Raw genomic sequence first — 14556 nt, forward strand, 5'->3', positions numbered from 1 at the left:
ATTAGTGATTTCTATTCCGCTTGTGCCTTGCGGTTCTATGTATGTATGTAGGCTAAATTAAGATTATGTTTTCACCTGAACTCAAGGCATACATTTAGGAGCCTGGCTTCCTTTGAATACCAGGCCCAATATTTTCACATCAAAATACCTCCTACAAAGGAAATCTATATACAACACATCCATGTACAGACACACAAACATCGAGATTACTATTTATTTGCATAGTTTCTGAATATTTAATAACTTTAAATCTTTCTATCCAACAGTATATCCACATCCATTAAATAAAAAAAATTGTCATAAGCAATTTCTCCTTGTTTAAATTATAAGAAATTTACTGTGCACAAAAAAAGATATGATACAAAAATAAGCTTCATTAGGATTTACTTCCCCTGATCCTTTTGAATTAATCACATATGATCTAGATTCTTCTCGCCAAAGAACAATTATTAGCATCCCATCTCAAAGAGGCACCTTTACTTTCTTACCTTCCCTCCCTCCCTTCTACCCACTCTCCCTGTATTATTCCTTAGGAAAAAGCAGCAGCCCAGGTAAAACATTCAAGATCTGCTCTTTCATCTGTATCCAACGTTCCACAAGGCTTTATTAAATGATGATGTACAAGTGTTTTTATGGAGGACACAACTCCTATTGATTTTCCCCAACTCCCCATCCCCAGTCTACAGAGAGTGCCTTTTATACAACATTTCATCAGCTTTAGGCACGTGGATGCCATGCTGCTGAAGCAAAAAGGATCTTGAAAAACTGGAGTTTCTATTTTAGGAAAGGAGAACAAACAACACACCAAGTCCCTCAGACAGACTGGTATACACATAGTTCCATAAAGAGGGGTATAAAGAAGGCACACATAGAGGTGATTATATAAATTGAGTGCTTTTTCAGAGGTTGGGAGTGAATGTCTCATCGGTTAATGGTGGTTCCAAGGCTGTGCAAATGCTCCAATTATCTTTCTAGAGGCTTACGAATGTTTGATCTTGGCACTGCTAACCAACTTCCTTAAGAATAGAAATTAAAAACCTTCCAGGTTTCCTATGATTGTTTCTTCCAACTCTCCTTCATAGCCTTGATTTACTTTCCATGTTCCATGGTTTGAGTAGGTGAAGAGAAGGCTCAATATTCATTGAAAGAATTTCCTTAAGACTACCTCCTTCCCTGACATCTTGTACTTCCATTCCATTCCATGAGGTGTGTGTGTTTGTGTTTGTACTGTTTAGGAAGAACAGAACAGCAGAAGAGACCACCGATGCACAAGAGGAAGGAGAACGCACAGAAAGCAGCCACAACTGGGAAATTGGTTGGTTCTTTTTTTCCATTTTCCACAGGTTGTGAAGATGTGTAAAAGAAAGCTAGCTTAAAACGCTTCTTCAGAATTAAAGAAATGCTCTAATTTCACAGCCCCTGAGATTTCGAATATCTGAAGTTATTACATAGATAGGTTACTACTACAGTGGGCAAGCAAACCTCCTCTGGTACGCTAGCAGTCAAAGTGCTGCCTCAGGATACTGGGCTGAAGGTGAGCAGAAAAGCTTGGTGCATGTTAAACAGTCATTAGTGCTTGTTAAATGCTATCTTATTTTACACCTATGGGTCAAGTCATTTAGCGCACGCTAATACAGGATGTTAGCATGTGCTAAGCTTAAACAGGGGCGCTGTTTGTGAATTCTGAGATGTCAAAGAGAAATGTTGCATTCTAGCAGTTCCCTTAGCAAATATGCTTCCTTGGAAGCCAAAACTACTGTATATTTAGCATATGTCTAGAATCCAAAGGGCAGATTTAACTAGGCTTCCTTTCATTACACATGAAACAGCAATTCTGCAAACCACAAAGGAAAAATATGCTGCTTTTTGGTTATCTAACATCATCTTTTTCAAACATTTTGACATCTGAAAACATGCCTAGTGTAGCCAGCCACACAAGTGGACAATTACTAAGGGACTGCCATTATAGAGGTGAAGGTGGATTACATGAAGGAGCCTAGGGCTTACCATTCACTAAGTCACAGACTTACTGCTTAGGTAGCTACAATTTTACAGCTTGTCATAAAAAGTTTTACTTATTTGAGTTTCCTTGCACTTGGATTTGATGAATGTCTGCAACTAGAGACTGATTTTCAGATACTTCTCTCCCTGTGTTGCTTTGGATCTTATCAGTGACAAAGAATCGCTCAGCATTATGGCTAGTTATGAAGCAGATACTTCAAATATTTAATTTCAAGTTTGAGTTCTTTTCAATGTTTTGTTTTCAAAGAAGCACTGGCTAAATACTGCCTCTGAAAGCAGCAGGTCAGAGCCAACCAACTGTAAAACAGATACAAAGAGTTCATTTAATCTCTGCAGTTAGTGTCTCCTTTTAAATACTGGCTGCAGTGTTTCAATGTAGACCTGAATGTTCAGCACTGGCTGGCCTGCAGAAAGCTATTCTGAATATCTGTCATTACAAGAACAAGGGCAATATTCAGCAGCGCTTCCTGGATATTATCTGGATGGCTTTTCTGCTGTCCTCAGTTATACAGTAGTGTCCAATAATCACCACAATCTCGATAATGACTGCCCAGATTCCACCTCAAACCACCCTGGCACTATCCAGACAATGGCAAACAGAAAAAGCATAATGAGCCTCCAAGAACAAGTAGATAGCCAAGGTTTATTGAGGGACCAATATGGGCCATGTTTTGGAATAAGACCTGTTTCCAGGATCATCAGTGTAAGTGATACAATGAGGGTAGTGTCCTCTGTTCCTTGAATGCATACAATGATTAAAACAATTTTGTCAATTCGCACAACTGGAACATGCTGCTCAGATTTTCTATCAAAGAAAATGGCAACTCATTCATTTGTCTCACCAGGAAGATTGAACATTTGGGCAGCATTTTCTAACTAGTTGTGTGAAATGACTACATTGTTTCAATCGCTGTATGCTTTGAAGGAAGGAAAAATCATGTTCATACCTTTCAATTTTCTTTCCTTTAGATGCAGCAAATGAATCCAGAGACTACTGGGATAGCATACATCGACCAGTAGGTGGAGATAGAGAACTGATTAACAGGTGGCCATCCTGAATGGAACATCTCCTGCAGACTCAGTATTGCTCCTTGCCCAAGCATCCGGAACCAGGAAATTCTCAGAATGCAAAAAACTTCTTTCTCATAACAAAACTGAAGGGGAATAATACAGAATACAACTACCAACCATAACAAATCTTCTGAAACTTGTTAAAGATAAACCGACAGTCAATATCCAGAAAGGGTGGGGCTCTGGATTCATCTACTGCTTCTAAAGGAAAGAAAATTAATAGCAGCAGATGAATCCAGAAACTAGTGGGATGTAGCAAAGCAATCCTCAATCTGGGTGAGAAGCAAATGCCGCCTCCGCAATGACCGAACCACCAAAATCAGACTCTGCACGCGCTGCCACATCCAACCGGTAATGCTTAGAAAAAAGTATTCTTAGAAGACCAAGTAGCTGCACAACAAATCTCCTCCAAGGAAAATCCTTTGGACTCAGTCCAGGAAGTAGCTATCGCTCTGGTTGAATGGGCATGAAGCTCTTCCAGCAATCGCTTCCCTGACATCAAGCAAGCAGAAGCAATGGTCTCCTTGACCCATTGAGCGATGTAAGCTTTGGACGCTGCCATACCTTTGTTGCGCCCCGCGAATAATACAAAGAGGTGATCTGATCGCCGAAAGTAGTTAGTAACCTGCAGATAATGTAGAAGGATTCTACGGACATCCAGGAAACACAGTGAAGAGAAGCACGCCCCCTAGTTCTCCTCCTGGAAAGCAGGAAGGGAGACTGGTTGATATGAAAGGTTGATACCACCTTAGGAGAAACGATGGTACAGTCTGAACTGACACTCCAGAATCTGTAAACCGCAAAAAAGGATCCCTGCAGGACAATGCCTGCAACTGAGAAACCCACCGGGCTGAAGCCATTGCCACCAGAAACACCGTCTTTAACATGACGTCCTTTAGAGTTGCTTTAGACAAAGGCTCAAACGGGGCCTTCTGTAACCCCCCCTAAGGACTACCTTGACTCCATTCCGGACAGGGCTTTTTAACAGGTTGACGTATATGCTGGACACCTTTGAGGAATCGAACTACATCAGGCTGAGATGCAATAGAAGAGCGAGACACGTGGCCCCTGTAACAAGCAATGGCCGCCACTTGAACTTTAAGGGAATTATACCCCAACCCCTAGGTAATGCCATCCCGTAGGAAAGAATGAATGTTAGACAGAGAAGCCTGGAAGGGCGAAATACCCTGAGCACCACATCAAGAATCGAAAACCCTCCAGACTCAAGCATAATTTCTCTCAAGCAGGTGTAATTTCTTTTTTGCCTTTAGAAGAGTCGAAATAACCTGCTCTGAATATCCCTTATGCCTCAGCTGCAACCTTTCAAGAGCCAGGCTGTAAGACCAAAGTGGGATGGATTTTCCATGTTGATCGGACCCTGGTGGAGCAAATCCGGTGTCACCGGAAACCACAATGGAACTTCCGTCGAAAGGCCTATCAGATCTGCATACCACAGCCGGTGTGGCCAATCTGGAGCTACCAGTATCACCGAGCCCTGAAAGCGAGCTACACTTTGAGGTACACGACCTATCATTGGCCAAGAGGGAAACACATAAAGAAAGAGCCAACGTGTCTAACCGTCTGACGCCCGCTCCCTGAGTCTGCTGAAGAAACAAGGAAGCTTTGTATTTCGAGACAAAGCCATGAGGTCTCTTTCTGGTAGACCCCACCTCTGCACTACCAGCTGGAAAGCCTGAGTGGAGAGTTCACATTCTCCGGGATCTAGAAGATTTCTGCTGAGGAAGTCTGCCTGAACATTTGCTTGTCCCACAATGTGAGCCGCCGACAGAAAAGGAAGATGAGCTTCCACCCACTGAAGTAGAGCAATTGCCTTGCTCGCTTGCCATTTGAGGACTCCGGGTACCCCCCTGTCTGTTGATATATGCTTCTGCTATGACATTGTCTGAAAAGACCCTGGTCAGTTGATTCTGAATCAAGGCCTGAAACGCCAAAAGTGCTAACCGGATCGCCCGCAACTCCAGAAGATTGATGGACAACTGAGCCTATTCCGGAGACCAGACTTGTGCTAAGGACTGAAGGCACTGAGCCCCCCATCCTAACAGACTGGCATCCATAGTAATTATGATCCAGTCCGACGATGCTAGTGGCATTCCTTTGGACAGATTGATCTCGCTGAGTCACCAATTCATATTGAGTGATACTTGTGGAGTCCAATAGAGATGACGATTGTAGTCCTGAGATACCGGGGACCACCGAGAGAGAGAAGTGACTGCTGCAGCAGCCTCATGTGAAATCGAGCCCAAGGCATCACTTCCAAAGCTGCCACCATTGATCCTAGAACTTGCACATAATCCCATACTCTCAGTCTGGGTGACTGGAGTCGAAGGCGAACTTGAGACTGCAACTTTTCTCCCCAGTCTCTTGGTAGAAACACCTTTCCCACCTTGGTGTCGAACAACACTCCCAGATGTTCCAATATCTGCGATGGGATCAGAAAGCTCTTTGGAAAGTTGACTACCCATCCAAAGATTGAAGAAGGGAAATCACCCTTTGGGTCACTGCCCGACTCTCCTGTCTAGAAGACGCTCAAATTAACCAGTTGTCTAAGTAAGAATGAACCCGAATGCTCTCTTTGTGAAGACACACTGCCAGCACTATCATGACCTTTGAAAATGTCCGTGGAGCCGTGGCTAGGCCAAATGGCATTGCCCAAAACTGAAAGTGCTGCCGAGGATAGCAAAGCGAAGATTCGACCATATACAGCTAGAATTCAGGAGCTAGATGAATAGCGACCATCTGCCTGCTGGGAGATAGAGCATACTGAGGCAGCAGGAGACGTTCCATCCAGGATGACCACCTGTTAATCAGTTCTCTATCTCCACCTGCTGGTCAATGTGTGCTATCCCACTAGTCTCTGGATTCATCTGCTGCTGTTGCTAAGGAACAGGGGATAATACCCTGACGTGTATGTTATGTCAAAATGTGGCCTGTGTAGGGTTCCTCAATAAGCCTTAGACATCTACCTGTTCTTGGAGGCCCTTGTGCTTTTTCTCCAACTACCCAGTGCAAGAGCCATCTGTAATCGCTTTTTCCGAAGCATTTCTGTGTAACAGGTGCTGCAACCTGGTTAAGTGCCTTTAAAAAAATATTGGGCCTTTAAAGTGTAAGCCAAGCCAGCCAGCGTGCTGGGCACTTCTTATGTGGACAATTTTCAAATCAGACTTTTGCTTCCTGTACCAGGCTTGACATAAACCTGCAGGGTCCATTAAAGGCCGCCAGATTCTTTACAGGTTGCCCAAATGGATCATAGATGCACACAGTGGCTTAGTGAGGGTAGAAGACACCCGGAGCGGTGGCACCCCACAATAACCAGGTTTTGAAAAAAGACAAGATTGGTGGACCATAGACAAAGTTTCTGATTACAATGGTTATGCTGCGTTAAGCAGTACATATAAACAGAGGGGGAGGCCCAAAGGAGCAGAAGGAAACTTCTAGGTTAATAAAAAATTTTTTAAAAAGAAACAAAATACATCAACAATCTGCTTCAGAGCAGCTACAACACAGAAAACAAAACCCCTACCACAGGTTAAAGTGGGTCAGTAGAACGCCTTTTTGAAGGGGCCAAACGCACGCATCTCTGAGCCTGCTCCAAATCTCTCATTGCTAAGGCCGAGATGTGCAAATAGTGGTCAGGCCATGGCCCTCTCCATTCTGCTGCCTACGGGTTCAAGATTTTGCATCGAGTAGAACTCTTAGCCAGTAAACCTTGCCAATGGGCCTTTATTGCTTTATTAAAAAAACAAACACACTAGAAAAGGCATCATGCGGTTCCCATTTGAAAGGGCTGAAGGGAGAGAGTTAGAGGCCTTGTAGCCTGTGGGAACCTGCTCTAAATTGTTTTCTAAGAGGACAACAGGTACATCTGGTCCTGCAAAAGTTTCCCTTTACCAAGGGACTGACAGCACATCAGTTCAAAGAATGCTCAAAACTAATTCACAACAGCTGTACTGGTAACAGAGCCTGTCAAAAAAATGCTTCAATGTGAAAGCTGAGTCTCGCGTTCCTGTCCTTCCTAGCAAAGAGATTCCAGCCAGCTCCCTCCACTTTCCTCTGTACTCCAAGATTCTGGCACAGCTTTTACAGCAGCAAACAGGTATTCTTCTGTCCTACATTACCAGGCTTTCTTTCTTCAGCCTACAACAGGAAAATGCCCCTTCTTCCTCTTCAGAGGTATCCTTGGTAACTGAGCTCATCAGCCAGCTTATACCCCATCCAAGCAAACGTGGCTACTAATTTTTTAGGCAAACACTTCCCAGAGGTTTTGAGGCATCAGCTGCACAGATGTGCATCTGCACATGCTCATGAGCTCCTGTGCATTCAGACCGTTAAAATTTCAGCAAAAATCTAAAAATGCACAAAGTTTTAAGATTCCATCTACAAAACATTTAAATCTCCATAGAGTGTAAATAATTTTTTACTCGCACTCTGCTTTTCTTATGTTCCTAACCGAGAGCGTGCATGTGTGCCTGTGAGAGCAAGGATGTACAATGACTGAGAGTCTGCGTGTTCTTAACCAGAGGTGCTGTTCACTGCCAGCACTACAGAAACAAAGAAAGGATTAAATTGCATGGCTCATTCTATTGCTGACTGGACTTTTGCCATAATTAGAAAGGTTAAGTAAGCTGGCACTAGAGAGAGCAGGATAAAAAACTGAGTGAGAACTTAAGTTTCAGTAAGGAGAATATTGTTTTAGAAGTCTTAAGTGCATTGGTGGGCTGGGAAAAATGTCTATGTATAAAGGAGGCAATCAGATGTATTAAGTGACTGTCAACTTTGCAAAATTTCTGCAGACTCACGAGAGCTTTCTTCCCAGAACACAGGATGCATTCATAGTGAAAGAGGATATAAAAATGAGGCATATATGTAGAAAACTGCTGTTGGATTTACCTCTTGTATATCCATAACTGCAATCATGGTAAAAAAATTTTTACATCTATTTTTCTGTTTCATAGAACAGAGCTTTGTTACACAATTAATCCCCAATTTAGAACAATGTGCTATTATACTGGGAGAAAAAGCAAAAATTAAAAGAAACCAACTATCCTTTCCTCAGCCCCTTTCCACTGGAAAGACCTGGGTGCAAAGGACTGGACATGATCATTAACACTGAATCTGATATGGACAGTTCCAGCATCTGGAGGAAGGGGGAGACAAAGCGTAAGAGAGAAAGGGTTTGGGCTCTTAGCTAAGCAGCAGTCATCAAAGGACACTTTGTTCTTTTATGAAGGCAGTTCTCTCACTGTGAACATAATCTTCTACATCCGAATCAGATGCCTCTTCCTGCCAAATGTCCGTCGGGATCCCCTTGTAAGGTATTATCCCACTGTCTAATGAATATATCTTCTTCCCCCTACTGCTTAACCCAGAGTGGTACTGAAGGATAAGAAAGACAGTTATGAAAACCAGGACGATAAAAACACAGCTCATGCCGGCCATGAGAACAGGCGTGTTATAAGACAACGCAGCCGTCTCCTCTAGCTTCTCTCGCAAAGGTGGAGACTCGCGCAGGATCTGCATCTGGTGGGAGCAGGTGCCATCAATAAGATTGTAGTGAGAGTGTGCAGGGCAGGTAAGGCAGTCACTTCTACCAGGGCCGTTGCAGGTAGCGCATGATGGATGGCAGGACACACAAGTGTTTGCCAAAATTGGCTCCACGCTGTTCTCCAGAGGGTAATGGATCTTCTGGATGCCAGCTGCATACCCAGGAGGACAGGCCTTTACGCAGCTTTTCAGGTACAGGTAGTATCCTTCCTCACACACTGCAGAGGAAAAACACAAGACTGAATTGAAAAAAACCCCAGTCTAAAATAGTGCTAATTTTAGAACCTTTATGCTTTAAACATATCGTTTGGAAATCTGTCTCTTTATTGACAACCCTCTCTGAAAATGATGAATTTTTTTTTTAATCTGTAGCACTAAAATTAATAATCCAGCACTGGAAAGACAACCTACAATTGTAAACATGATCATAAATGGAAAAGGTTAGGTGACTATTTATCACATTCATCCTCTAATTGACACGATATAATGCTCATATATATTTTTCCTGTTAATTTTTATATGACTTAATTGTTTAAACATTTAAAGATAGAGAAAGTATCACATTAGATATATTTCTGTTTTCTCTACAATGTATATTCTATACCATATTGTTCTGTACTATGAAAAATTTTAATAAAAACTATTAACCCCCTCAGTTAAGCAGGTATGTAGAGCATATAAGTATCAGACAAAAGCTGAAAGCAATATAGCCTACATATGTGTTTATTGAAAGCTTAGATACCGCTAGAGCGGTTTACATGAGCTTCTGTAAAGATGTTACAATGCAGACTTAGCTGCTGCTTTTCAACACATTTCAATGACACTGAGCAGAATTTTTGGGTGGGCCTAGGGGTGAAATGTGTGGGTACCCACATTCCTTCCAAACTGCCCCCAACCCAAGCTAAAAAAAATTAATACCTTGTCAGGCAGGGAATCCCCAAGCCCCACCAGCTGATGACCCCCAGGCTATCAGAACATTGTGGCAGTAGTGTTGGCAAACATGCTATCAACTGCTAATGCCAGCACCCTCTGCATACTCAGTTGTCACGCATGAACTGAACAAGTGCATGAACTGGGCATGTGTGAGTTGCCAGTGTTGTCAGCTAGAAGTGTGGCTGCCGATTGCCACAGTGTTGTAACAACTGGGAGTTCCAACAGAGGATATCTTTAGCTAGTGGGGCTTGGGATACCCACCAGGTATTACAGATAATGCCAGGGGCGGCCTTGTAATGAAGCCAACTAAGACAGTGGCCTCAGATGGCACTCTTGAGGGAGCGACATCTTGTTGCCGGTCAATCTAACAGACTGTGGGGTGGAATGGGAAAGAAGAGAGTGATGCCAGAGCATAGAGGAGGGGGTGGAGACAGAGAAAAATGGAGAGGGGGTGAAGCTGAAATGAATCATGCACAAAGTAGAAAAGGTGCACAGGATAGACAGTGGATGGAAGGGGCAGGAGAGAGAGAGAGAGGGCAGACAGTGGATGGAAGGGCCAGGAGAGAGAGAGAGGGCAGACAGTGGATGGAAGGGGCAGGAGAGAGAGAGAGGGCAGACAGTGGATGGAAGGGGCAGGAGAGAGAGAGAGGGCAGACAGTGGATGGAAGGGGCAGGAGATAGAGGGCAGACAGTGGATGGAAGGGGCAGGAGAGAGAGAGGGCAGACAGTGGATGGAAGGGGCTGAGAGAGAGAGAGAGAGAGAGGGCAGACAGTGGATGGAAGGGGCTGAGAGAGAGAGAGGGCAGACAGTGGATGGAAGGGGCATGAGAAAGAGAGGGCAAACAGTGGATGGAAGGGGTATGAGAGAGAGGGGACAAACAGTGGATGGAAGGGGCAGAGAGAAGAAAGATGCTGTATAAAAAGGAGTGAAAAGATGATTAAAGCAGAAACACAAAAGGTAGAACAATTTTTTGTTGTTGCTTTAGAATAAAGTAGTATTATAGCTGTATTGATAAAAGTTTATAAACAGGAAATAGAAATATGGCAATCTATTTATTGGATTATACCCCCTTCTCTCAGGTTAGGACAGGATACCTTATACTGTACTGACCTGAAGGAGGATTTGGCTTCTCAAAGCTAATTGAAAAATGGATTAGTCCAATAAAATGGTATTTTCTTATTTCCCATTATTTATTTCTGTTTGTTAATTTGTAAAGTGATTGCCATTTCAACAGTTTTCTAAAATTTACATCTGCTATCTTTAGAATAAAGTGTTTTATTTGGAATGAATTAATTGAAATATGTTCGCTTTGTACAAAACCATGGAGCCCTATTGTGGAAGAATCCAGTTGATGACCCGACATGGTCCGTGTTTTGGTTTCCAGGTGGAGGCCTACTTCAGGGGTGACCTTTGTGCACCCTATTTTTGGGCTTCTTTTTGAATCCTACATACATTTACAAGCTTTACTTTTAAAGTTCGTATTCCCAAAACTGGAGTGACACCTAGTGGACCAATACACCCCCCCCCCACCGAAATGTTTTAGTTCTGATCTTCACGTTGTGGGGAGGTAGAATATCAGCTCTCAAAGCCACGCTAGTGTTTTAAGCGCCGTCTGTGGTGGTAAAAACTACGAAAATCATAGGAATTCTATGAGCATTGGCGTTCTTACTGCTGCAGCTGACGCTAAAAATGCTAGCGTGGCTTTGGACATGAGGGGGTTTGTTATGGTGTGTTAAACTGAACTTTTATTTTGCTTTCTTTTGTTGTTTGAGCATCATCTATCTCATTTGTGTTTTTGTTGAAAAGTAGGTTCAAGTATGTGTGGTGAGAAACATGGTTCTTTGCTTTAAATATGAGGGACCTGGGCCTAAAAGGAGTGGTGTGTGAGACTCTGCTCTCTTTTACTGTGTTACTGAAGCAACTGATATAGGCAGCTGGCCAGTCTTGTTGGGGCAGCCCTTGCCCCACCCCTATTTTAGATGCCCGGGGGAGGGGGGGCACCAGCTCATCCCTCACCTCAGACAGCAGATTGCTTTGAGCTGCCCCTGGACTATGCATAACCCTGAACCAAAAGTGGACAGCCCAGGCCCACCTGTAACTCCATGCCTGGCAACCTACTCATGATTGCTGCTTAGAATCTTCCTTGCAAAATCTGCATGGGATGGCCTAGAAACACCCACCTAGTAAAGCTGCAGCCATCTAATTTTCAAACAGGAAGCTTAATCCAGTGGTTGTTACATCATTGCATCCCAATGAATAGGGTTACCATGTTTTCTTTTTGGAAAATACAGATGCCCTTAGCCCCGCCCCCAGGCCCTCCTAGTTCCACCCATATCCCACCCCCAAGCAAGCCCTAGCCCTGCCCCCTGTTCTTGTCGGGCAGGGAGGACGTCCGCGCATGACATCACGCATGATGGCCGCGCACATAGAAACATAGAAGATGACGGCAGAAAAGGGCTACAGCCCATCAAGTCTGCCCACTCTGCTTACCCACCCCCTGTCTATGCCCTAATGACCCAATTTCCTTATCTTGACCCTCGTAGGGATCCCACATGGGTATCCCATTTATTCTTAAAGTCTGGCACGCTGTCTGCCTCGATCACCTGCACTGGAAGCTTGTTCCAATGATCAACCACTCTCTCTGTGAAGAAATACTTTCTGGTGTCGCCATGAAATTTTCCGCCCCTGAGTTTGAGCGGGTGCCCTCTTGTGGCCGAGGGTCCCTTGAGAAAGAAAATATCATCTTCCACTTCGACACGTCCCGTTAGGTACTTAAATGTTTCGATCATGTCTCCCCTCTCCCTACCTTCTTCAAGAGTGTAGAGCTGCAATTTGTTCAGTCTCTCTTCGTACGAGAGACCCTTGAGCCCCGAGATCATCCTGGTGGCCGTCCGTTGAACCGATTCAATTCTGCGCACATCTTTACTGGCCTCCAGAATTGCACACAGTACTCCAGATGAGGTCTCACCATGGCCCTGTACAAAGGCATTATGACTTCAGGCTTTCGGCTGACGAAACTTCTATTGATACAACCCAATATCTGCCTTGCCTTAGATGAAGCCTTCTCCACTTGATTGGCAGTTTTCATGTCTGCACTGATGATTACTCCTAAATCTCGTTCTGCTGAAGTCCTAGTTAAAGTTTCTCCATTCAAGAAGTATGTCCTGCATGAATTTCCGCTTCCGAGGTGCATGACCTTACATTTCTTAGCATTGAAGCCTAGCTGCCAGGTTGAGGACCAACTTTCCAATGTAAGCAGGTCCTGCGCCATATAATTCTGTAAACTGCATTCACTTACTATATTACATAGTTTGGCGTCGTCGGCGAATAGTGTTATTTTACCTTGAAGCCCTTGAGTCAGATCCCCTATGAATATGTTGAAAAGGAGTGGACCCAGGACCGAGCTCTGCGGCACTCCACTGATCACCTCTGATGTTTTAGAGAGGGTACCATTAACCACCACCCTCTGAAGTCTGCCACTCAGCCAATCATTGACCCATGCAGTTAGTGTCTCTCCTAACCCCATCGATTCCATCTTGCTTAGCAGCCTGCGGTGTGGGACACTGTCAAAAGCTTTACTGAAGTCCAGGTACACGACGTCCAAAGACTCTCCCAAGTCCAACTTTCTTGTTACCCAGTCAAAGAAGCTGATGAGATTGGATTGGCAGGACCTACCCTTGGTGAATCCATGCTGACTGGGATCCCGAAGATTCCCTTCATTCAAGATCGTGTCCAATTTGCTTTTAATTAGTGTTTCCATGAGTTTGCACACTATTGATGTGAGACTCACCGGTCTATAATTCGCAGCCTCTGCCCTGCAACCCTTTTTATGCAGAGGAACGACATTAGCTAATTTCCAGTCCAGGGGAACTTTCCCCTTACTTAGGGAGAGATTGAATAGCTCAGCCAACGGTTTCGCCAGGACATCGCTCAATTCTCTGAGCACTCTTGGGTGCAAATTGTCTGGTCCCATGGCTTTGTTCACTTTGAGTCTTGCCAGTTCACTGTAAACTTCACCTGGTGTGAACTCAAAATTCTGAAATGGGTCTTCTGTGCTTTGTGTTGCCTTCAACTGCGGACCGTGTCCCGGTGCCTCACAGGTGAAGACTGAGCAGAAGTATTCAATCAGTAGTTCGGCTTTATCGGAATCTGCTTCCACGTAACTTCCGTCCGGTCTTCTAAGGCGTACTATCCCGCCTGTGTTCCTTTTTCTGTCACTAATATACCTGAAGAAGGATTTGTCCCCTTCTCTGGACGCCCTCTCTGCCTCACACAGCTTTTCAAAACACAGACAAAAGTACCAGGTTTTGAAAAGAAGTCTGGACCACTGGACATATCCTCAAAAGGAAGACATGTCTGGGAAATCTGTGAGGCAAGGAAAGGCAATAACTCTTCATGTTGTACAGGTTCTCGGCCTCAGCTAAAGGGGGAGGGGGACTTCAGTTCCTGAGGCAGGCCCCTGGTAAAATATCTCAACTATACAATAAAAGAAATCATCAGTTCCACTGCAATGACTGTGTGATCTAGGGATTAGAATAATTGGAAATAAGGAGACTCAATCTCAAGTCAAGCCTCTGCTACAGGATTTGCTAGAATACCTCATGTACTCTAGGTTTATATTTCCCAAGTCGGTCCTGGAGAACCCGCTTGCCAGTCAGATGTTCAGGATATCCACAGCGAATAAGCATAACACTGACCCCATTATATGCACATTTCTTTCATGCATATTCATTGTGGATATCCTGACTAACAAGGGGGTACTCCAGCATGGACTTGGGAAACACTGGCTGGAGTCTGGATTTCTCAGTGCCACAGAGAAAAGTTCATACAGTCAATACCACGTAAAAATAAGTTCATAAGACTTGCCATATTGGGTCATATCATAGGTCCATCTAGCCCAGTTGCTTCCAACAGGGACCATTCCAGATCACCACCCTCCCCCCAAAAATTGCTTTTCCATGTCTACC

The 14556-nt window shown here is 44.1% G+C and overlaps 1 protein-coding gene across 3 annotated transcripts in view; it reads right to left on the bottom strand.

The window, feature by feature from the left end:
* Positions 1-200: 200 nt before the first annotated feature.
* Positions 201-14556, bottom strand: part of FURIN (furin, paired basic amino acid cleaving enzyme) — a 296800-nt gene continuing 282444 nt past the window's right edge. For all 3 annotated transcript variants that reach the window (XM_033920626.1, XM_033920628.1, XM_033920625.1), the window contains one exon: positions 201-8873. In XM_033920626.1, the coding sequence (XP_033776517.1) occupies positions 8314-8873 (560 nt within the window). In that variant the 3' untranslated portion in view covers positions 201-8313. The remainder of the gene's footprint in view (positions 8874-14556) is intronic.

Source organism: Geotrypetes seraphini, chromosome 14 (assembly GCF_902459505.1).
Source record: "Geotrypetes seraphini chromosome 14, aGeoSer1.1, whole genome shotgun sequence".
NCBI classification, from domain to species: Eukaryota; Metazoa; Chordata; class Amphibia; order Gymnophiona; family Dermophiidae; genus Geotrypetes; species Geotrypetes seraphini.